The sequence below is a fragment of the Stigmatopora nigra genome, chromosome 7 (genome assembly GCF_051989575.1).
Source record: "Stigmatopora nigra isolate UIUO_SnigA chromosome 7, RoL_Snig_1.1, whole genome shotgun sequence".
NCBI lineage: Eukaryota > Metazoa > Chordata > Actinopteri > Syngnathiformes > Syngnathidae > Stigmatopora > Stigmatopora nigra.
Window position 1 is genome coordinate 5,473,713 of NC_135514.1, and position 24,732 is coordinate 5,498,444.

The window sequence follows — 24,732 nt, forward strand, 5'->3', positions numbered from 1 at the left end:
GTGCATCATATTGCCTCCTTGGTTGAAGCCTGGTAGAACTGGTAGCTATGCTTTGTCAAAATAAATGAAAACATAGTCAATTCAACCATTTGCCTATAACTGCATTACTGCAAATAACAGACACATAACTAAGACAATTAATTTAAAGAATGGAAAATACCTTATGCCTGGCCTCTATTTTGGCTAGCATTAAAATTTCATTTGGTAATGTAGTGATATTGTCTTCAAAGATTATGGACAAATGGGCTTGTGTAAACGCGATATCTTTGCATGGACACAGACGCTATACAACATTAATAAATATGTCAACTTTACTTCAAATTCCTTTTTGTATTTTATTCAATTTTTATCAGTGCAGAATTGTATAAATTATGCAATATTAGAGGGGTTTCTACCACTAACAGTCCAATTCAGATCACCCCACAGCATTTTAATAAGATTTAAATAAATGTAAACTTAAAATCGGGGAATTTTATGATTTTTCTCATATAAGACGCCCCCTGATTCCCAATTTTTATCAGCGTATTCATGGTTTTAATATGGAGTACAAATGTATTACTTTGAAGAGACTATACTAAGAAAGATCATTGCACGTGGTATTTCTGAGATTTAAATTTACGTTTAAAAATATGGGATGTGTGTGTGTATCTTTAATATCTATTTAAATATTAGGGCCATTTAATGAATAATTGAAGTGCAAAACTTACAAAATGCTCCTTGAATTAATTTTAAACTTTTCTGATAATGTTTGTTTTGAAATCAAATGTATAGAATCAACAAATTAAACTTAGTTTTTAGTTTTCATGGTCAGATCACAGAGGATGGCCTCAGGCTGGCTGAATGATTTGTATTGGCTGTCTAGACCCTTCAGCAAAACACAAAGAACAAGAAAAACAGGCTGCCTGTAGACACAATGGAGAAATACACACATTGAGACTTACACAGTCTGGCACTGAGGGTTTTCCTCAAAAGCATGTTCTGCGCTGCTTATCCACATATGCTATGATCGAAGCACTTGATATGTTATTATTTTGTCGTGTTTTGTGTTTTGTTTTTTTTCAGCTCGCATTTTTGGATGAGTTTACATTTTGAGGCAGGGGCTCGGACAGTAGGTGGGTCGACTCTGCGTTTTGTCAGCTCGATCCCAAGATCCAACTACAAGCTTTTTAAATGCAGCAAGTTTAAGATAGGCCACAGTAATTCCTCGGTTATCGCGGTTAATATTGACCAGACATGGTTGGGATTAATGAAAAACCGTAAAGTAGGGTCACCTTTATTTAAAAAAATAAATGGAAAAAAGTATTTTTTTTAAAAAAACTTCAGTGCTGAGTCCTTGTAGTAAGCAGAGGACAGGGGAGTGGCTTCCGCTGGTGAGTTTCTGGGTGGATTTTCCCGTTTTAATGAATTGACCAAAAAAAATCCCCCAGAAAAAAACTGAGTCGTGAAGCCGCGATAATCGAGGGATTACTGTATGGAGGCTGGAATAGTGTTTGGAGCAAGTGTGGACAAATCCGGTCCTCGAGAGCCCCTATCTGGTCTGTTTTTGTAGCTCCCTTCACCAACACCCCTGTGGCCCTAATGAGGATAAGTTGGTTCAGAAAATGAGATGAGATGAGAAAAACTGAGTTTTAAAAAATAATTCCTTCAACAACAACCTAAATATAATTTCATTTGAAAACGGTCAGAGCTTTTTTTAATTTGATCTTTTTAATGTGAATCCTATACACTTAGTAGAAGGAAGCATTCGGAAAGTGGAATTTTACAGAAGTACGTAGTAATAAAAAAAACATAGGCGGCCCAGTGACTTGAGTGGTTGGCACGTCAGACTCATAGGGGTCCTGGGTTCAAATCCAGGTCGGTCGACCTGTGTTGAGTTTGCATGTTTTCCCTGGGCCTGCGTGGGGTTTCTCCGGGTAAACCGGTTTCCGCCCACATTCCAAAAACACGCATGGTCTGCTGATTGGACACTCTTTATCTCCTTGTGCCCTGCAATTGGCTGGCCACCAATTTAGGGTGTTCCCCGCCTATGGCCCAAAGTCAGCTGGGATAGGCTCTAGCACCCCTCGCCACCCTAGTGAGGATAAAGCGGTTGTACAGATAAGCGAATGAATGAATAATATAAAAAACAATATAAAAAAGAGAGAAAGGGCCCCGTTTGAATCATCATTGACAGTGCTCTTCTCGTTTCCTGTTTGTGCTCGCGCTCCAAACCAGCAGAGCGCGTGCGTGTGCTCTAATCAACACACAAGAAGCTTGCTCGAGTCAAGATGGCGGCGTGTGGGTGAGGAGGCTGGGCTCTAAACTCGAGTTTTCTCACCATTAAACGATTCACATGACCCTGAAAATAGACATTAATCGAAAGAACAACAATTTTACCACCTTTCCCACGCCTGGATGTGATTTCGGATTACCCCATGACATCTATACACTTCGTGGTTCACCCCTTGCCGGGGACTGAGGATCAGCTCAATGACAGGTATTTTTGTCGTGGCCCGTGGAAAATAATCGAATATCGTCTTTTTCCTGTGGCTCGTATTAAATAGTGCTCGGCAGATTGTTCGTGAACGTCTTTGACTCTGGCATTGGTGTTAATTATTCCTTGAATGAGTACGATGTCCCATGACTGCAGCGGTAAGACAAGGCCTGCTATCTTCAACAATCCTCGTTAGCATTTTGCTATATTTACAGTCTGCGATCGTCAGCAAGTTAGACAAACCGATCGCCGGTTCGATGCCAGCTGCTGACCGCCACCGTAGCTTCGTTATCTTGGAAAAGGCTGGCACTGTAACTGGCTGTTTCTCTGGAAGGATTGGCTCCCAGTCAAAGTTGAGATGGACAATGCGGGATGGGGGATGGGTTAAAAAGATCGAAATAAAGCTCGCAAAAAACGTTGTTGTCTAGAAAAAACGAGATTTCCATCTATATTTTGCGCGATTCTTCTAGACGCGTTTCGACCCATGGATTTTGTGTGCCTTGTGGATCATCCAGATGAACGAAGAAGGCTAAGGCAAGGCTAGCTAGCCCCAGGCTAAAGCTAATAAGCTAATGATCTTTTGTCAAAGCGCTGCATCTTTTTTTTTTTTTTTTTAACTTTGGGAGCTTTATTGTCTTGTCGAGTAGCTCAATCTATCGTAGGTCAGCATAATTTTCTTCTCACTGATCATTGTTTCAAGACTACTCTTAATAGCTGATGTACGATGTTGGAAAAGTGATTTCACGACAGCAGTCCTCAGTGAAAACCTCAAAGCATCTTTTAAGGGTATCAATACTAGATTGTTACCTGATACTTAGTGGGGAGATCTTTAGCCCGAACCCAACCCAACCCGAAATTCGGGTCTAGTCGGGCCTAAAATGTCAATCATTACTTTGGGTTCGGGTTGGGCCGGGCTTCTCTCTCGTTGTATAAAAGTATATATTAAAATGGTGTTCTCTTTCGCTGACTTTTTAAAAACAAATATGTTTATAAAAATGTATATTAAAACAATGTCTCATTTTTTAACCACTTTATCCTCATTAGGGTCGCTGGGGGTGCTGGAGCCTATCCCAGCTGACCCTTGGGGACAGGGTACACCCTAAATCGGTGACGAACAACCATGCACACTCACACCCATACCTAGGGGCAATTTAGAGTGTCCAATCAGCCTATCATGCATGTTTTTCGAATGTAGGAGGCAATCAGGGTACCCGGTGGAAACCCACACAGTTGGTGCAAACTCCACACAGGTGGACTGACCTGGATTTGAACTCATGACTCCAGACCTGTGAGGCCAACACGCTAACCAGTCGTGCCACTGAGCCACCCTAAAACAATGTGTGGATATTAAACTAAGGAACACTTCTTATAAAATAAATAATTTGGATAAAACAAAAAAAGGCTCTGTAATGTAATTGCATTGGAGCCACAGCGCCAAAGCATGGTCTGTGCATGTCACGTGAACGCTATCCTCTTAATAATCGTCTGCAAGTCAGCATTTATTTTGACCAAGTATCCCCATTATGGAGGAACAAGAAGTTAAGGATAAACTGAAGACCGGAAAACTGAAAAGACAATCAGGCACCGGTAAGAGTGGGGTGTGGAAAAGCATCAAATTGATTGTTGAATATGCGATAGAAACTTGCGGTGGCTTCCCTGAATGTAGTAAATGTGGCAGTTTGCTTTCATAAGGGAGCTGGCACATCGATGCTAAGCAGGCATTTAAACAGCTGTACTGGAAAAAGTGATGATCATCAAACATCTATATTATCATATAAAAGATCACCATCTTATTTTCTGAAACGCTTTATCATTATTAGGTTCGCGGGGGATGCTCGAGCCAATTCCAGCTGTCTCCGGGCCAGAGGCCGGGGACACGCTTAATCGGTGGCCGTTCAATAGCAGGGCACAGGGACACCAACAACCATGCACACACTTTCGAGGGTCCAATCAGCCAACCATGTATGTTTTTGGAATGTGGAAGGAAACCGGAGTACCCGGAGGAAACCCACGGAGAAGCAAACTCCACACAGATGACCTTGATTTGAACCAAGGACCCCAGAGCTGTGATGTCAACGCGCTAAACGGCATATAAATGCCATATAAAAGATGTAAATGTTTACACAGTCTTGTTTAACTTAAATATTGTTACTAAAGGTGGGTTTAATCTGTTAGCATCGAGAGTTCTGAGTCCTCACAAATAAAATATGAAATTTCGGGTTTGCTTCGGGCTCGGTCCTGCAAATCAAGTTGATTGGTCGGGTTAGGGCCGGGTCAGGTCGGGCTGGATTTTTTTTGGCCTGATCTTACCTCGACTGCAACTAGTAATACGAGTTAGAAATGTGTCCGACACTGCTAACAGAAGAATTGTCTAACAACAGATTAAACGGCACCAGAAGTTTGGGGAAATTGCATTCTCATCCTTGCATCATTATAGTCCATATGAATGTTTTCCCATAAATTTGTAAAAGAAATTGCATTCCACTCATTGCTCATTACATTTTAGTTGCTGCTACATTCACTCAATGTAATCGAGTAGTGATCTTCTCTAAGATCTTGAGTTCTCTTTTAATACTCAAATAGATTTATTATACTTGGTAAAAAGTTAACCAAGATATATCGGTGCATATATTGTACTATAATATATATTTTAAAGACCTCTTCATTCTTATTGACAACAAAAAAAGCTCTACCTCGTGTTTTAGAGAGAGATGATAATAAAGTATGTGGCTATAATGCATTTTTTAACCATGTTTTATTTATTGTACTTTCAACCTGGTACAAGAAAAGTATTTATTCTCTACGTCTGCCACGGTTCCTTTACTACGCCATGGTGCGTAAGACATTAGTCCTGTGTTAGTGACACTGAGGCACTGCCTTAAGAAATTTTCCTTGCGTGTGTATACTATTTCTAACCTGTTTACTGTGCAACTTTGCCACAATCCCATGCTGTTGTTTATCTGAAACAACTCTTGTTACCATCTACCCTAATGCATACACTACAATGTCATCACAATGCCCCGTGGCGGTCAGGGTGGCACAGCGTTGTGCTGCAGCGGTGCATACACATTGAATGGGTTTGTTGACTGCCCCTTGCCAAGTTTAGTGGGAAAAGGCCTTAACAGATTCTCAGCCACAAATAGATAGTCATTTAGGCCCCACGTTTTAGATCATCAAGAGTTTAAGGTCTAATCACTGGAGGACTAACATCAAATCTCTTGGGTTATATTACCCTAACGATGTGACTATTCATAACCCTTATGTCCTCAATTGGCATATGACATCAGATCCTTGGGGAGGTCATGGCTGTTTCAACTTGAGTTTGGCGTCTCATCGCTAAATTTCACTCAGGTCTTCTAGCTTCCTTAAAGGAACTCTTCCTCCAACCAGATGTGTGAAATAACAAAAACAGATGTCTCCTTTACCCACTCGAGCAACTTGATGAATTTTTGAGAAATATGATTAAATCTGACGTGAAGTTTCACGTAATAGGGAAGTAATTGTGGAAAAAAATAAACAAATCGCCATCAAAACTAATGGAAATCGAGTCGATTACTCTTAAGTCATTAGTCATTCAAACTTTTTGTATGGGAGTCATACATCATTTTTCCAACGCCAAGAACATACTTTTAAAATAAAAATATAATAGAACAACATAAATATGAGGTATGCCTACCTCACATCACTGTTAAAAAAATCAATTAAGAACATGCCTGGCAAGTCAAAATAACGTATAGAAAGTTATTCATATAACTCCAGCATAAAGAACATTTTAAGTTACCAATTGTAACTAAGGCGATGGTTCTTTGGAAAAGGTCAATTAATAACACAGGCCTAGAGCGCCCGTTTGCGGCTTAGTGTGAAAAAATATGTGAACTGATATTAACGTCTTAATTTCACGAAGATTGTGGCTCCAGAGTACAAGTCAGCCAGTTGACATTCCTAAAATTCTCCATCAAACCAACAGATAAAACAGAGGGACAGTGAAAGCCATAATAATTATCTTCCTAAGATCTGGCATCCACATAATTGGACACCACATTTTGGGTCATGTAGCCAGCAATGATATTCATTTTTGGTATACATGTGTGGACTACATGCATAGCACAAAGGGACGACTTCCTCCTTACACTATGAAAAGTAAAGAATAAAACCAACAGAAATTTTGACCGGTGTCTTTTTTAGAATTTTTTTTTATGAAGTTGCCTTCAAACCAAAAGTTGCTGTCCAATATGAAATAAATAAAATAATCATCTGAAGACATCATCACCATTGGCAAGCAGACTAATTTCAGCCTGATGAAAAGAAAGTGTAAATTTACCTCACATGACCATTTATAAAACATAAAATAAAGTTGGATGACCTTAACCCGTTTTAACCCTAGATACAAAGTTTTCGATTTTTGCAATGTTTTCAGAACATAAAATGGGAAAACAACTTTATACCAAGTTTGTTTTTTATATTGGGGCCATATGTGTAAAAAAATGCATTGAGCCTTTATTCAACTATCTGAAATGGTGCTGAAAGAATCCATCTCAACTAACTGCATTTGGTTGTTTTCTTTACAGGCTCCGTGAAGTGTCCGAAAAACTCAACAAATATAGTTTCATTAGGTGAGTTACTTCAAGTTGTCTGTTAAAGATATTTGATTTATACCGGTTAACTATCGTCTAACCATATTTTTTTGTGTTTGGGAATCGATACAGTCATCCGCATCTTAGTATTTTGGAGCAGGTCACACTGAAACAGTGTGTTGTTGGGCCCAACCATGCTGGGTTTCTTCTTGAGGTAAGACTTAGTTACTCTTTTGCCAGATATTGGCTAAATACATACACTTATCTTCCCAGTTATGACAATGAATATTTAAAATATGCAATATTAGAGGTTATTTAGCAAAGCAAACCTAGTAAAGTTGAAAATATTCATTTGCTTTTGGCTGTTTCACGAGTTGAAGTTATTTAGTCACGATAGCGGCAGATGTCTATTTTAGTAAGCTTCTTCCAAATTACTCTTTAAAATCTGTTTTCCCCTCTGTATCCACAAATTGTGTTCCCCGACATGAAACCAAGCTCTAAATAACAATGCACAGTATTTTTAATAATTTGTATAATTGTATTAGATTTTTAAAATAAATAGTTTATATTTTTATTCATGGGCTACTGTATTTACACTCATAAGCCACACCCTTAAAATTGTTGAATATTACAATTTCTCGCGTATGAGCCGTCCCCTGCTTCACAATTTTCACCTCCATACTCATGGTTTTAATAGGGAGTACAAATGTCTTACTTTGAAGGGAAAATCTTAAGAAAAATCATTGCATGTGGTATTTCTGAAATACTGTATGAATCAAAAGAACATTTTGTTTATGAGCATGTATGTATATGTATACATATTTTTTTTTGACCATTGATGCCCCCCCCCCCCACACACACATTATACCGCAGTCATTTTGAGATTAGCACAAACTACTCAATTCTTTTGAAATATCAGTAAATAGTTTTCTTAATCTATAATTTACGTAGTTTTAACTTTCTTAAAAGTTCATTTTACTGAAATGAGTTTGATTAATACTTGAGCCAAGAAGTTCTCTAGTAACTTGTTGATCCAAAACTGAAAATGTATCCTTTATTACAATTGTAGGATGGGCGGGTATGTAGAATCAGCTTTGCTGTCCAGCCTGATCGACTGGAGCTTAGCAAACCGGATGGTACTGATGGGTAAGTTGTTGCAATCACAATGTAGATATATTTAGATATTTATATCTCTATATCTCTCTGTCTCCATAGCTCCATAGCTCTATAGCCTGTCTCTATAGCTCTATAGCCTGTCTCTATGCCTCTATGCCTCTATGCCTCTATGCCTCTATGCCTCTATGCCTCTATGCCTCTATGCCTCTATGCCTCTATGCCTCTTTGGCTCTATGGCTCTATGGCTCTATGGCTCTATGGCTCTATGGCTCTATGGCTCTATGGCTCTATGGCTCTATGGCTCTATGGCTCTATGGCTCTATGGCTCTGTAGCCCTATAGCCCTATAGCCCTATGGCTCTGTAGCTCTGTATCTATTTATCCGAAAACTTAGACCGGCGACCAATATAGGACAGGGATGTGACACTGATCTCCAATATTTTGTTTCCAGTTCAAAGTTGAACACTGGTTCAGGGACAGGAAGGAGCTCCAGGCCAGGCAGGACTAGTGATCCACCCTGGTTCCTCTCTGGTTCTGACACACTGGGCAGACTGGCAGGCAACACCCTTGGGTAAGTTCTGACTGGGTTGACATAGAGAAACGGGCTCTACAGGTACAGTTTATGGACCACAGCTAAATCCTGGATTTTTACCTGGTCATTGTCAGATTTGGTACCACATAATTTTACTAGTGCATTCCAGTGTCCATGAGTGAAAAAAATAACCGTTTATGTTTTTCACAATTATTCTTGCAAGTGTTAATTCACCTATTGATGCTTACCTGGCGAACCTATCATGCACCATCATTGTGATACTGGTCAGTCAGCACCATGGACAGAGGTCACATCTGTTCAAACTAGACAAACTATCTCTGTCCATGGTGCTGATTGACCAGTATCACAATGATTTAGGGAAGCAATAATTCGGTCTATTTCCTATGTAATGCTGATTAATGAATGTTGTTTACAGTTGGCTTTTCCGCAATGAACGTTGTAGATTCCTATTCAAACAACAATAAATGAACAAACCAATGGTGATAAACACATGGCCTTTATGTTGTAGTAGCTCCTCTGGTCAGTATGTTGTGCTTTCCATTGAAGAATTTGCCAGTTTTGAATAGACAAAATTCCACAGAAAAGCTTAGACAAGTCAGTGTGTGAGGATAACTCATTCTGCCATTGACCGCAATAGACGTCCTATCCATTTTCAATGGGCGACTGGCAGTTAAAGAGCCCATTCATTCACTGCGCTTGTCAACAGTACATTTCAACCAGAAGTTCCACTTTAAATGGATTGGTCGTCTGGCAACTGCATTTGAACTGCACTTGAGTTTGAGTTAGATTTATTGGATAAAGGGATTATACAAATTAATGAACATATAAATGTTAATATGTAAGATTATAGCCTCAGGTTAATTCCTTTTGTGAAATCAATTGCCCAACCCTGTTTTAATATTAAACCTATTTTTAAAGTACATTCTTAGACCACAAAATTTTGAGAGCGAGCGAATCAGGCAACGAATTGTCCGTTTGACGAAATGTCTGGCGGCGAATCTGTCGACCAAACGTCCGTTCGAAGAAATATCCGGCGGCGAATCCGTCAAATAAACGTCAGTTTGACGAAACGTCCGGGGTCGAAGTGTCCGTCGACAAAACGTCCGGCTACCATCTCACTGAATGACTTCTGACTGATAGCACTTGAGGCAACCCATTTAAGCTGTTACTATTTGCTGTCATATGTCATTTTAATTGTATTGTAACATTAGCTCTGTTCTGCCTCTTGGCCGCAACTCCTTATTTAGAAAAAAAGGTCTTTATTTCCAAAAGGATATATCCTGATAGAATAATGTTAAATCGGAAATTTTATACATAATAAAAAACACAAACAAATAGGACCTTACTACCTAAATTTCAACTATTCTAAAATGATAAAGTAAACAATCTAATAGAAATTCAGCTAAAAACAATGATAGTGCAACCAGTTTTATATTAAAACTGCTTTTGTTACCTTTCTTTGTCATCCATTTTTTTATCTTGACTCTCATTTTGTTGCGTAGGAGCCGTTGGAGTTCTGGTGTAAATGGAGGCAGTGGCGGAAGTGGAAGTGCTGGAGGAGCAGGAGGGGGTAGCACAGGTGGGGGAACCAGTGGGAGTGGAGCGAGTGGAGGAGGAGGTGGAAGTAGTAACACTTCAGGCAGATCATCATCGACACCAGTTCGCGACTCCCGTCGGCAAACTAGGGTGATCCGAACAGGGAGAGACCGGGGATCAGGTCTTCTTGGTAGCCAGCCTCAACCGGTCATACCAGCCTCAGTCATCCCAGAAGAACTTATATCCCAGGTACAATTGATCTCTATGGAATTATCCCCAAACCTAATCTGTGCAAAGATCTCAGTTTTCAGAAGGCAAAAACATAATGTTAACTGATCATTCGGTCGCTGGCAGCTTTCGGTAGGAATGTTTTTAAACAAAAATCCAAACAGTCGTAATAATACGTAACTTGAAAATTCATATGTAAATTTTCTAAGTCGTTCCACGATCCTCGCACGGCTACCAACTAAACCCTTTAAAATTGGTCAAACTGTCCCAATTTTGTATGAAAGATGTGATGAAACACACCAAAATTATAAGGGAATTCTTTTTTAATGTATTTAAATATGTAATGCATATGAAAATATCCTCTGCGCTGCTGAAATATCTCCCTCCGCGGCGTTAGATGTAATACGCGTGTATTTCTGCCAGATTGGGGCTAGAGTGGGTTCCACCAGGATCGAAAGTCGTCCACTTTGTACTACATTTTAGACTTTTACGTGTGCCCTATGTGTCTGTGTGTGAAAAAGTCCTACGTTGCATTTGTACAGTTTTTAATCGCTTAATGAGAGGAATTCAAAGTCAAATAATGGATAAGAAAAGGCATTTATTTACTTTTTGTGGGATTTCGTACCTTGGATCCTTTTCCTATCTTGAATCACTCATTTGCATATAAAAAATTTCGTACCCTGAAAAATGTGTAACTAGAGGTGTAACTGTATGCATATTTTCCAGAGTATGATAAACTTGACCCATAATATTGCATTATCATTCATTCATTCTCAAAATAAAGCAAAGACCATATGTGCTCTAAAGTTGAAAATTTACTTCTTACACTATTGCCAGCGATTTCATATTCTTATTTCATACCTTTTATTCTTAGGCCCAAGTGGTCCTTCAGGGTAAATCCAGGAGTGTTATCATTCGGGAACTCCAGAGAACCAACCTTGATGTCAACTTGGCTGTCAACAACCTACTTAGCAGAGATGATGAAGATGGAGATGATGGTGATGACACAGCCAGCGAGTCCTACCTCCCTGGAGGTATATCATTCAGTCAAACATTTTTTTTGTGTTGATGTCCTCCACGCCACTTATAAATACCCTATTTACTCCGCATTTGTCGGACAAAAAAAAGGATGACTGAGTCGAAGGTACGACTTATATGCATTTACAAAGACAGGCATCTTACCTTCCTTATGATATTGACCCTAATATTGTGCTTTTGATTTATGCAGTATCTCAGAATTACCACATGCGATTATTTTTCTTAAGACTTCTCTTCAAAGTAACACATTTGTACTCCCTATTAAAACCATGAATATGGAGGTTAAAATTATGAATCGGGGGCGACTTATACGGAAGAAATTTTAAAATTCAACAATTTTAGGGGTACGGCTTAGATTCAGAGGTGACTTTTATGTGAGTAAATACAATAACGTCTTTAATTTATGCCACTTTGTTATAGCTGTGAATTTAATTTGGCTAGAGGAACTTTTTTGCAGGATTTTTTTCAAAGTATGCCAACTGTTTAATAATTATTTTACCCCCCAGTATTTTTGCTTTTTTTTTCCAAGCAGAGGACCTGATGTCATTGTTGGATGCAGACATTCACTCAGCCCATCCCAGCGTGATTATTGATGCAGATGCAATGTTCTCTGAGGACATAAGTTACTTTGGATACCCCTCTTTTCGACGATCCTCTCTCTCTCGACTAGGATCATCCAGAGGTAATTTTTTTAATATCTTTGCATTTCAGCTGCTTGACACTAAAACTGCTTGATCTTAATTCATTAATTAGCCATGATAATTGAACAAGTGACTAGAGATTAAGGCAAAAATATAGAAACCGATCGGATTGCGTCATATTGTACTGTTGCACTCATGGTAAAAACTTGAAAAATTCGTACCTAGGGGCATTCGTAAGTAGATGTATGACTGTATAACAAACGATAGCATAACATGAATAAAACATTTTAGGTGTAAATGTAAAAACTGAGGAGCGTTTTTTTCGGTTCTGACTGTTGCCTTCATGGTAAAAATTTGCTCCCCTAATGAGTCTCATTTTGACTAGTGATGGTGCACATATAGTGAAAAAAGAAAAACATTTAGAGATTTATTGTGCAGATCACAAAATCCATGAACCTTAAAAAACAAACAAATATAACATTAGCCATTGGAATATCTCATGCAATACAGGAAGAATGGAGTAATATTGTGATAATTTCATATTAGGGGTGTACCAACCACAATTTTCTTGCCGATCCTTGATTTTTCTAAAAGCTTAGTTGTCGATTCAGATTTTTGAGGATACAATATTCTTTCATAAAATTTATAAGCATGAAATTAATCACCTATTTGCCTTTTTTGTGGTCTCTCTATGATCTGTTGCCAGATGTTGATATTTCACTTTTTTGAATATTTATAGTTGAAGCTATAAATATCGTTTGGGGCAGGCTTCGTTTATTTATAATTTTCTCTATTCACTTTTTTTTTTTCTCGGTATTTCAGAGTTGAACAAACTGAGTTAACCCCCCCCCCCCTTTTTTTTTTCTCTCGGCATCCAAAGTTGTACTGCAGTTGTTTACAATTTTGTTTAATGCTCTACAGATTAAATGTTTTCCCTCTTTCTTACTAAACTAATGGAATTTACTACCTGCAAGCTGATATCATTGCACCTATTTTTGTGTTTCATAATAATATTGCGGTATTTCATAAAAAGTTATGACCTTATTTTCTTTTGCCCACCAGAATAAATAAAATAGCCCGAGATCAGATAGATATTCTTTAAAGTGGCCTGAGTGTAAACATCTTCTCTTCAGCCCATCTTGCTTGGTTTTTAATGTGAATGTTTGGTATCAAACGTTATACATGGTTGGTGATCAATGGTGCATGGCTGCAGTACATAATGAGCTCTCTGAGAAAGGCCCGCTATGCCTGCCTGTCTTAAAAAGAAATTTTCCAAGGCTATCAAATCTATCCTAAAAAATGTACTATTTTTGAACTACTGAATACACTCTGGCTAAATTGCATGTTTTCTCTGTCAATCCACTTCTACTGGCATTTTAACATTAGAGCGTGCAAAATAACACACCTACTGTATCAGTTTTAAAACCTTTACCCAATCCTTAGCACGTAGAAATTGATTTGCAGTACAGTGATTCAAAAGAATCGAGGAGAAAAAATTGTTCTCTCTAGTAAACTAAGCTATGTTGACGGGTCTTTCCCAGAGAGTGGCTTACTTCTATCCTACTGGTGTGACCTTATTGCATACCAGTTCTCCTTCTTCCCTTAGAGCGCGACTCTGAGCTGTTGCGTGAGCGGGAGTCTGTATTGAGATTACGTGAGCGCCGGTGGCTCGATGGGGCTTCATTTGATGCAGAGCGTGGATCCACCAGCCGTGATGGAGAACCCTGCTTGGACAAGAAGAACATCCCAATCCAGAGCCCTGTGTCCCTTGGAGAGGAGCTTCAGTGGTGGCCTGACAAGGTAAGCAGGACACTCAAAGCTTACTTATCTGGACCTGGCATAATGCCAAACATTTCTTTTAAGAATAATCGATCACAACTAACTTGTTCAAAAAATATACAATTCTAGTACGCATATATATATATATATATATATATATATATATATATATATATATATATATATATATATATATATATATATATATATATATATATATATATATATATATATATATATATATATATATATATATATATATATATATATATATATATATATATATATATATATATATATATATATATATATATATATATATATATATATATATATATATATATATATATATATATATATATATATATATATATATATATATATATAAATAACTGAATTATAATGAATGTTCCATTTTTGCGTTAATGTTACTACAAAAGCTTTCACGCAAAAATATAAATGTCATATGACTAAAAGAGAAAACAAATTCACTGTATCTATTCGTAACTACTGTCATAAGTATGTTTGGGTAAAGTGATGGTTTGGACAAAATTAACGTTTGATGGCACCTTTACTGATTGGAACATATGATGGTACTTTAAATTTGAGATCATTATATGTAGTCAAATAAGTCTATGGAAACAATAAATGCTGTGTGTGAAGAGTGACATTACATTTTTGCTAACTTTCCATCTCATTTACAGTGATTTATTTTCCACTCATTGACATATCTAGTTTTTCTTTCAGGAGGGTGTAAAGTTTGTCAGTATTGGAGCCATGTTCTCCGAGTTGGTGGCTGTCAGCTCGAAAGGTGAACTTTATCAGTGGAAATGGAGTGAACCGGAACCGTACAGAAATTCCCAGGTGAAAAATTCTTACGTAATCGGTTTGTAAGTTATGTATTTCAATTTAGGCATAGGGAATATGGAGTGCTTGACTAATTTATTAAACCACGTGTTTTAGGGCAACTGAAGGTTACTTCATGTTTTCACGTAAGCCGGAGCTGTACCAGAATGTTTGACATGCAATGAAAACAAAAATGATAAATTTGAATTAGACTTACTCAACTGTGGGATAATGTAAACAAGTTCCCCTTAGATGCATGCAATAGTCAATTCATCGCAAGGTAAATGAAAATAGTGCCGGTAATTTCACATCTGTTATTTATCGCTGAATGAGTATAGCCAACACATTAATTACATATGACACTGCATTTACTTCCGCAGATGTTTAGTAAAATCAACACACCATGATACTAAGGTTCAGACATACATACTATGAACGCACGTAGTATATATTATGGACGTCCCGATACATACATTTTGAGTTCTGATCCGACAGTGTCATATTTTTTCCCCCATACTGATATTTTTCTGACATTTATTCTATTTTCATTTACAAAACCGCAAAGTACTGTGCTGAAGTTCAATTGGGAGAGAGATAGTGGCGTCACACCTATTGTTTATTCACACAAAAAGCACATGTAAAGAGAGCTTCAGATGGATTTAGAATCGATGAGATTTTTATTTATTTATTTATTTATTTATTTGAACAATTTTGTGAAATACTAGATTTACCTTGAGGCCGAATGCGCTTGACAGTGACAGTTGGGTTACTGTTATGTTTCTGGGCAAAAAATCACTTTTTTTCCAACTTTGAACTAAGGGCAGCTTTTGCTCTTACGTTGTTCCTTCAAAACATTTTCAATTTCTTTCAAATTCTGAAAAAACATGTCCGGTGCTATGCCCCTTTTATTTACATTAGATACATTCATATTCTATCATTAGTGGATGCATTTCATATTTTTGATAGGTCTGTTATTGTTTATTTTAAAATTACAATTAAAAGTAGTTGAAGGGGGAAAGCTTTCATAGTATGTTTTTCACCAAATTATTGAAAATTGACTACCTTTTATATTGCCCAGTATGTATATTAAAGTGTTGGATGGTATAGATTTTTTTTTGGGGCAGTCTATAATTGACATGGTGCTTCTGTGCTGGAGTTGTCACAGTAAGCACTAATAGTCTTATCTGTTTTGTGATTTATTTATGTTTTGCACTGCATGACTTCTTTAGCGTAATTAAGCACTGCCGTCTCACTATGGTCATTCGTCCTTTTAGAACCCTTCCATCCATCATCCTCGTGTCGCCTTCCTGGGGTTGACTAATGAAAGAATCACCTTATTGTCAGCCAATAGTATCAGAGCCACTGTAGCAACTGAGAATAACAAGGTATTTAACTTTATTCTTTGGATGTAAATGATTAACGGGTTACCATTGCACACTACTCTCGCCTGTGCACAAGTATTTCATCATCTATGATTTCATTGTATAGGTGGCAACTTGGGTTGATGACACACTCAGCACAGTAGCTGCAAAGCTGGAGCATACTGCTCAAGCTTTCCCTGAACTTCAGGGGGAACGAATGGTGTCCCTCTACTGCTGTGCACTGTACACTTGTGCACAATTAGAGAACAGCCTCTACTGGTGGTAAGAACTTAATATACCCACAGCTAAATGTTATTAAATCTTGTGTAAATGTATTTTTTAACCAGCATTAAAGACTAACTCCTTTGGAAGCCAACAATAGCCGGTTTGCAAATCTTGATCAAGTTGGTAACATTTTCGGGCTACTTCTACAGTAGCTCTGAGTATTTTAATTACTCATGCGTGAGTGTGAGAGTGAAATTACATTTTTGGAGAAGTTTGTGCATTGACATTGCAAGTCATAAACAAGCCACAAAGAATTGAGAGCATGCTCTGCACACACATCACTTTCTGCCTTACTCATTATATTTGTCATAGACTTTGTTGCTCAGTCTTAAATTATTTTCAGAATTTGAGTATGGGAATGACTACCCTTCGTGTAATCATTATCATGTTAATTTTGAGAGCCTTTGCGGTTTACCTTCGTAAAAGGTATATGTTCAGATTTTCACTGTTTGAACTACAGGTCAAATGATAAGGGATTTTCAAAGGCCTATGCTGATACCTATTAAAAAAAAACATTGGCCAATTTCCGATGTCTCTATCTGATTTGGTAAACCCACAGTTGATGCTAGGGGCGGCCGAAAAAGATTAGATCACGACTTCAAAATAAATAAAATCACAATCTTGATTTTGTGATTACTTTTTTTATTTTTTATAAATTAGTTTGTTTATTGACCACTGTGTCATACATTGTAATATTCTGAGAGCATAATCGTAATATGACAAAAATTACATCATGCATTGGTATATTACAAGAGTAAAATTGTAATTTACAATAGATAAACCATAATCTGGGATTAAACTCGTTTTGTTGTTTATTTTCATAATAAATGTATTGGAAGTTGTGTGGTTTCACGAGCTTCACATTGATGATCAGATATTGAAATACTTAAAAAAAAATGTGATTCCCGTTTTAAGAATCGCACATTTAACTAAATGCAACAAAAGATGCATGGATATCAATTATTTATCATTTGTCTGCAGGGGTGTGGTGCCTTTCAGTCAACGGAAGAAAATGCTTGAAAAGGCCAGAGCCAAGAATAAAAAGCCAAAGTCGAGTGCTGGCATTTCTTCAATACCCAACATCACAGTCGGAACCCAAGTAAGATCATTCTAACTCAGCTGCAGTCCAGAGAATTTCTCATGCTGGAAAATTTTAAGATGTCTCTCGGCCAATTATTATAGCTCACTTCTGTTTTTTGTACTAAGCCCAGTTTGCAAAGCAAGGCCCCTTTTGTGTATTCTTTTCACATTTTAATTTCTCATTCTCTCTGTTTTTTCACAAAACTAGTAAGTGAACTGTAATGTATCTATGACTCAACCCTTTGAGTACCGTATCTCTGGTCAGAACCTCATCTGGGTTCCAAGGATTAGTAAACATTTTCACAATGGAAGCGCAAAGAAAATTGCACAGGCCACTTTAGTGAAATTGGCATTTTCTCAAGTTGATATTTGGATCTGATGCATTTTTACATATTCCATAGGTATGCCTGAGGAACAATCCACTTTACCATGCTGGAGCAGTGGCCTTTTCAGTTAATGCAGGGATTCCCAAAGTGGGCTTCTTGTTGGAGTCTGTATGGAACATGAATGACAGCTGCAGGTTTCAGCTGCGTTCACCAGAGAGCCTAAAGAACATGGAGAAGACCACTAAAACCCAAGAAACCAAGTCAGTTTCTTTGTGAACCATATTTCATTTACCCTGTTAATTTAAACGTCAGTCACCTCAAATGAGTAAAAATCTTATGATACTTATTAGGACAGAAAGCAAGCCAGAGTTGGTGAAGACTGAGATGGGACCTCCCCCATCTCCAGCTTCTACATGCAGTGATACCTCCTCCATTGCTAGCAGTGCTTCACTACCGTACAGTATGTGTCATCCTCTTGGCCTTTACTTTCTCACACTGTCATTTAGCTCTGGTTTATCATTCACCATTCTCTTATTATCCCAATGACTCGATAACAGTTTTACGCAAGTTGTTTTTCAAGTCCACAAAGGAATCTTTTTTTTTTTTTTTTGCTTCAGTGATTTATAGTTTTAACCAGCAACAAAAATAAGATGTTGAAGTCCAGTATGCACAGGTGATTGGAAAAGAACCTGAAGAGGAATAGTGAATAATTGGCTTCTGTAAAATTGAGTAGAATTAAAAAATATTAATAGTCAACTACAAATATAAAAAATAGATTACAAAAGTACCATAACTAAAAGCATGTGGTATCCGAGCCTCCAAATACTATGAATCCTCCGTAGTTGAATGTACCAGTCGTTACCGAACTGCTAAATACGCATTTTGTACAAAAATAAATCAACAGAACGAAAACATGAGTAATAATTGATTTTCTCTTTGTTACAACGGATCATTGGAGGCTAAGATTCAAGATCATTTTAACTTGCTGTCAATTATTTTGTGGTTTGAGCTTTAATGTGTTAAATTGGTAGTTCTTCTAAATTTTTGTTTGTGCAAAACATTCAGAGCGAAGGCGTTCCACCCCAGCCCCAAAAGAGGAAGAAAAAGTGAATGAAGAGCAGTGGCCCCTCAGAGAAGTGGTGTTTGTGGAGGATGTCAAAAATGTTCCTGTAGGAAAGGTCAGTTTTCAAATGTTATGTCATATGTATGCATGTACCATAATGATGAAAGCCTTTTTATAGAATTATTTTCCACAATTGATTTTCTCAAATTTTAGACATGGCAAAACACAGCACCCTCTAAGAACAGTTTTTCTTTAGAATGTTTTGATATATACTTTTTTTTTTTTTTTAAATAAAAATGAGGTTTGGTGCTTCCCGTTTCCAATGATCATACTTAATTTTATTTATCTTCATTAAAGCCGTTTTGTGGTAAATTCAGTTGAATTGAGATAATCTGAAATTTCAGACTTTTTTTCACCTTCTAATAGTTAACGTTGCAGGTCAAGAGTAAAACTAAACGTGATGTGTAAATAATTTTCTGTTGACCTCAGAGATAGGATTTTGTCAATATTGACATCTGAAAGGATGGAAAATAAATTCTGCCAATGCTGAGCTCTCCACCTTCATCTGGAAATAGAAACCAATTTGAGACAGCAGGATCCTTCAAAGTGCGATTTGCCAATATTTTGTTTAAACTGAGAGCTTGTTCTTCTGTATTCATGAATGTGAAAGACTAACCGTTTGAAACATGGATTAAGTACTTAATATTCCCAAATTAAAATGTTCTTTACAGTTCATAATTATGACAGAAATGGTAAAAACCTGGTAGGAAAAAGATCTAACGTAAAAATCCCAAACATTTATTTCTCCTTTTCCCACATCCCCAAGTGTTTAGATGTCCAAATCACCTTGATAAAATTACATGAGTCACTTCCTATCCTTGATGCGCTATTTTTAATAACAGGCCGTTGTGCTACTTCCTTAAAGGCAACTTGTGACACGTGGGCACCTTGGTTTTTACTCATACAAACAGATTAATTGAATTCTTTTATTATCATTATACAAGTAAAATTAGATTTAAAGCTTTCACCACATAGTGCACAAATAACAACAAACAAACAGACAAATAAATCATCAATAAATAAATAGGTAGTCCAAGTGAGATCAGCATAGCGGAGCGTCGTTGTTCTGTCTGAAGCCCAGGATGGAGCTCCATGGTTTTGGAGAGATTCAACGCCAAGTTGTTGAGTGCACCACTTGCTGAGTCTATGGACTCAACAACAAATAACCACATAGGTAATCAATATATAATGATGATGAATAAATAATAAAGAAGTAGTATTAGATAAGGCTTGGTGAAGAAAGGAGTAAATCGCTGTGGGTGCAGGTTTTTGTTCCAACCCATCCAAAACAAACAGTTTAACCAATGAGGTTTCTGCTGAGAAAAGAAGCACCTGACTGCAATCCACTGATTGCACTTCTACGATACCAGATTGGTGGAAAGTTTCTGCACCCACTGTTGCCCTTTCTGGAATATTTTTGTGGGACCACTGATGTAAATCATAAAACAAAATGACACCACCATGTCCCCAACAGTATGGACAACGCTGATTGCCGCTTTGAGTTGAGTCTTTGATTTATACACAAAACAACAATGGACACAGAACTTTAAATAGTACTTAATGAGAAATAGAACAGTATGTTCGTGACTGGACGATTCGCCGACAGATGTTTCGCCGAAAAATAAAATGGAGCTTGTATTATTTAAGCAGCATGCTTTGGTTTTTTTTAATCATTTTATTTCATGATGTGTTCCCTTCCATGGTGCGAATTGTGTTTATAAAGACATTTGATTTTGCAGTTTGAATTTCTTTTGCTATTTTATTTTATTTCTGTCTGTCATTAGTCCTTTGTTTTAAGTCATATTTTTAGAGCATGGTCTGATTTTTTCATTATTGACTGCATGTCTTCATTTGCCCGTAGGAGGTGATTCTTTTTTGATAGTTTTATTTCAATTTTTCTTGTGAATATAGACACTGTCCTGGATAATGGTCATGAAAGTATTGCAGCTTTTGTCATTTGTACTTTTATTGTAGAGCTAGTCGTCCCAATTGATAGTTTAACGCCTGTGTCAGATTTGGTATCTCCGTTTTTGGTATTCATCTACTCTGACATGTATTTTGAGCACATAGGTATCTATTTTTTAAGAAGCTTTCTTGAGAATGGGATGAGGTTATGGCCTGATAGACCTGTCAGAAGAAGCAGTTAGTCTAGTGGGATTAGTTGCATTAAGATAAATTTAGTTAAGTGATTTTAACTGTTAACGATTTGACTTATCGAGCCAGTTAATATTTAAATCCGCAAACAAAATAACATCCTTTTTTTTGTCGCATTCCCTAAGAAGGCCCCAAAGCTCCATACAGAATGACATCTGAAGGATAGTGATATTTTAATGCTGATGCATTCCAGGTTGTGTATCTGTTCATTCTATCTGGTTTACTTAATAGATGAAGAATTTGGTCACACTTTGGAAAGATGCTTGATATTTTAAATGACCACCGATTAGTCCTTCTGGTTTATGTCGTGGGTCCCATAGCGCCTTTTCTTGGTTAAGTGGACTGTATAGATGACTAGTTCTTTCTTTCCTAAATTCACAGTTTCTCAGACATAAATCATTCTGGGACTTACCCACCGCTGGTTTGGCTTGAGGAGTTGAAAGCTTGGTTAACGGGTGTTTAGGTTCGGTATAAATCACTCTGGGGCTAAACAGCCGCTGGTTTAGCTTGAAGAGTTGAAAGTCCGGGTAACAGACGCATAGGTCTGCATAAATCCCTCAGAGACCCATTGCTGGTTCATGTTGAAGAGTTTAAGCTCTGGCAAAGGAGCAAGTAGGGTCATATAACAGATGTGTAATAAATGTTTCAGACAGTTATATTACGCATCTTATAATCACTCATGACTAAATAATAAATGTTTAACAAATTCCCATTCTCACCTGGTGCCCTAGGTGCTGAAAGTGGATGGTGCATATGTTGCAGTGAAGTTTCCAGGGACATCAAGTAGTGTGAGCAACCAGAGTGCGACTACCCTTGCAGACTCAGACCCCTCTTCACTGCTTCAGGACTGTAGGCTCCTTAGAATAGATGAGCTGCAGGTAACCAAAGAAAACCCAATCAGAATTCTCTTTATTATCCCATACTCAGTAGGCTGGACTTGTAGTTAATCTAATTTTATTTTGGCAGGTGGTCAAAACTGGGGGAACTCCTAAGGTTCCTGATTGTTTTCAGCGTACACCCAAAAAGCTTAGTATTCCAGAAAAGGCAGAAATCCTGGCTGTGAATGTTGATTCCAAAGGTATTTCATTCATAGAACTACCTGAACTTATTTAATTTTTTTTAAGATCATCTTTGTCATGCAATGGAGAGAATTTCTAGTTATACATAGTTCCTTCTTCCAGGAGTCCATGCCGTACTGAAAACCGGTAATTGGGTGAGGTACTGCATCTTTGACTTGGCCACTGGCAAGGCTGAGCAGGAGAATAACTTCCCAACGAGCAACATGGCTTTTTTAGGACAGAATGAGCGTAATGTGGCCATCTTTACTGCGGGACAGGTGACTTTTTTTATTTTTTTTAAATGAGCATGTGGCATAATATATTGATAATGCAAAATCGTTCTTCCTGTAGGAATCGCCAATCATTCTTCGTGATGGAAATGGTACAATTTATCCAATGGCCAAAGACTGCATGGGTGGAATTAGAGATCCTGACTGGCTAGATCTTCCACCAATAAATAGTCTCGGAATGGGGGTGCACTCGCTTGCCAATCTCCCCTCTAACTCCACCATAAAAAAGAAAGCTGCTATAATAATTATGGCAGTTGAGGTAAATGTTTTTTTTTTTTTTACATTTAGCTCTGCATAGCATTTTTAGAACCCAGCTATGCTTTTCACTTTGCTTGTACTTTTTGTGATCATTTGCTCCTTGTTTTACTCAGAAACAGACGCTGATGCAGCATGTTTTGCGTTGTGACTATGAAGCGTGTCGGCAGTATCTGGTGAACCTTGAACAAGCCTTTCTCTTGGATCAGGGTAGCCATGCCCTCAATTCACTTCTTGGCCATCGTTGTGATGGAAACCGCAACATTCTGCATGCTGCTGTTTCTGTATGCTTCCCTGTTAGTAACAAGGAAACCAAAGAGGAGGAAGGTAAGCATGGTCTTTTATATCCACTTTAAATATTTGACTTGAATACATTGGCCTGCTGGTCTACTCACCATATTGCTGTGTGGAGCAGCAAAATGTCAGACATATATCTGTGCTGGTCTTAGAGGACAAAAATAAACTGGTAATAGATGAAAATAGCCGTTAGATTTAGCTATTTTGAATACTCATTCTATTAAAACAATAGCAGCAGTATCTCAGAAATGACAATGAGGAATATAGTAGCATCAAGTGAAACTCCACCTTTGTCGACAAAATGCGCAGAGCTGTCTGCCAACAACAACGTTAGTCATCATAGAAGTGGTTTGATACAACACACAGCGACATCACAACACTTTACACTGTCTACGTAACACACGTCACTTTACGACATTGAGTGATGTCAGTGTACTGGCTGTACAGACCCTACAAACAAGTGGACATGTGTACAAACAAAATGTTGATAGCAACCCAATCCTCCAATTACGTTAAATACACAGGGAATCGGAACAGAAGAACATATTAATGCTTCGTTCATTGGCTTTCCTGGTTGGGCCATTAGTTTCAGTTATATCCTACAACACGTGATGTCATGTTGTAAAATGACACGTGCCTCATTCAGTGTTGCAATGTTGACATATTAAGCAACTTTTATGATGAATGTAATTTTTTTTATACTGTTAAACTATTCACGCTATTCCTTGTGTGGGAATTGAGTAGGAATTTAACCCATTGCCTGCCATTGACTGTGATAGACATCCAGTTGGATTTAGGAGGGCAGACCGTGAATTATCACCTCACAGACCTAGGAGGATTGAATGTCTATCGAAATCAATATATACTTGTTTCCATGTTCATTAGAGTTTTAGTAAATATGAAACATTGCTCAAGCATATTACTCGTAAGACAACATTTTTTTGCAAAAGCTAAGCTTTTTCAATTTACAAGGATTTTAGTTGATGAACCAATCCAGGAATAGATCAGTGACTATTGTTCACTCTGTAAGCCAGAGTACTCTTAGTACTAAAGTCAATTTTGAGATGAGCTTCATTACATTGTAATCGACTACAAAAAATGTTTTGTTACCGATTGGCACATTTAGTTTTGGTTACAATTGTTTTTATTTTTTTTTATTTTCATTTGCTATCTTTTTTGGTGAAAGAAATAATACAATTATACATTACTACAATTTCCCCTGGAATTTTTGTTACATGATCACCATTTCTTTGGTCTGCTTTTTTTTGCATTTTGTACTAATGTTGGATAACCATTAATAAATTTCAGAGGCTGAAAGATCAGAAAGAAATACTTTTGCTGAGCGCTTATCTGCTGTAGAGGCTATTGCAAATGCCATCTCTGTGGTCTCCAGCAACAGCTCGGGAAATAGGACTGGCTCCTCCAGTAGCAGAGGGTAATATTGTAAATTACTCAAAGAAAAACTAGATATATTCATAACAAATACATTTTGTTTGATGTACAGTGGTACCGCGACATACGAGTTGCCCAACATCTCAACCCTCTCTGTCCCTCTTTCTCTACACTCCGCGAAATCCGTCTAATTTTAGTTCTATAAACCACATTTTAGTATACTATTAGACCACTAGTTATTTTATACTTTGTTAATATATGGCAAATTAGAACAAATAAAAAAAAAATCCAATCCGATATCCTGTTTTTGGTGTTTTTTCAGAGGGTT

At 37.5% G+C, this 24,732-nt stretch overlaps 1 protein-coding gene and 1 long non-coding RNA gene across 11 annotated transcripts in view; one reads left to right on the forward strand and one right to left on the reverse strand.

The window, feature by feature from the left end:
* The first annotated feature begins 2,221 nt into the window (after positions 1-2,221).
* ubr5 (ubiquitin protein ligase E3 component n-recognin 5) overlaps positions 2,222-24,732 on the forward strand; it is a 41,138-nt gene continuing 18,627 nt past the window's right edge. For 4 of the 8 annotated variants that reach the window (XM_077720412.1, XM_077720418.1, XM_077720414.1 and 1 more), the window contains exons 1-22: positions 2,222-2,476; positions 7,042-7,086; positions 7,180-7,261; positions 8,117-8,193; positions 8,614-8,733; positions 10,218-10,500; positions 11,354-11,513; positions 12,047-12,199; positions 13,747-13,958; positions 14,685-14,801; positions 16,058-16,168; positions 16,272-16,426; positions 17,411-17,528; positions 17,911-18,095; positions 18,186-18,295; positions 18,901-19,013; positions 21,844-21,990; positions 22,079-22,190; positions 22,294-22,448; positions 22,522-22,719; positions 22,832-23,042; positions 24,321-24,447. In XM_077720412.1, the coding sequence (XP_077576538.1) occupies positions 2,415-2,476; positions 7,042-7,086; positions 7,180-7,261; positions 8,117-8,193; positions 8,614-8,733; positions 10,218-10,500; positions 11,354-11,513; positions 12,047-12,199; positions 13,747-13,958; positions 14,685-14,801; positions 16,058-16,168; positions 16,272-16,426; positions 17,411-17,528; positions 17,911-18,095; positions 18,186-18,295; positions 18,901-19,013; positions 21,844-21,990; positions 22,079-22,190; positions 22,294-22,448; positions 22,522-22,719; positions 22,832-23,042; positions 24,321-24,447 (3,053 nt within the window). In that variant the 5' untranslated portion in view covers positions 2,222-2,414. The remainder of the gene's footprint in view (positions 2,477-7,041; positions 7,087-7,179; positions 7,262-8,116; positions 8,194-8,613; positions 8,734-10,217; positions 10,501-11,353; positions 11,514-12,046; positions 12,200-13,746; positions 13,959-14,684; positions 14,802-16,057; positions 16,169-16,271; positions 16,427-17,410; positions 17,529-17,910; positions 18,096-18,185; positions 18,296-18,900; positions 19,014-21,843; positions 21,991-22,078; positions 22,191-22,293; positions 22,449-22,521; positions 22,720-22,831; positions 23,043-24,320; positions 24,448-24,732) is intronic. The other 4 variants (XM_077720411.1, XM_077720413.1, XM_077720415.1 and 1 more) reach the window with 4 other exon arrangements.
* LOC144199063 (uncharacterized) lies at positions 19,871-23,343 on the reverse strand. 3 transcript variants are annotated; one of them, XR_013326831.1, is made up of 5 exons: positions 23,111-23,343; positions 22,898-23,009; positions 21,832-21,984; positions 21,529-21,709; positions 19,871-20,102 (listed from the first exon to the last, which is right to left on the reverse strand). It is a non-coding gene; the product is annotated as an uncharacterized LOC144199063 (long non-coding RNA). The 3 variants fall into 3 exon arrangements; XR_013326830.1 differs by having other exon boundaries at positions 21,525-21,709; XR_013326829.1 differs by having other exon boundaries at positions 19,871-20,109; positions 21,525-21,709.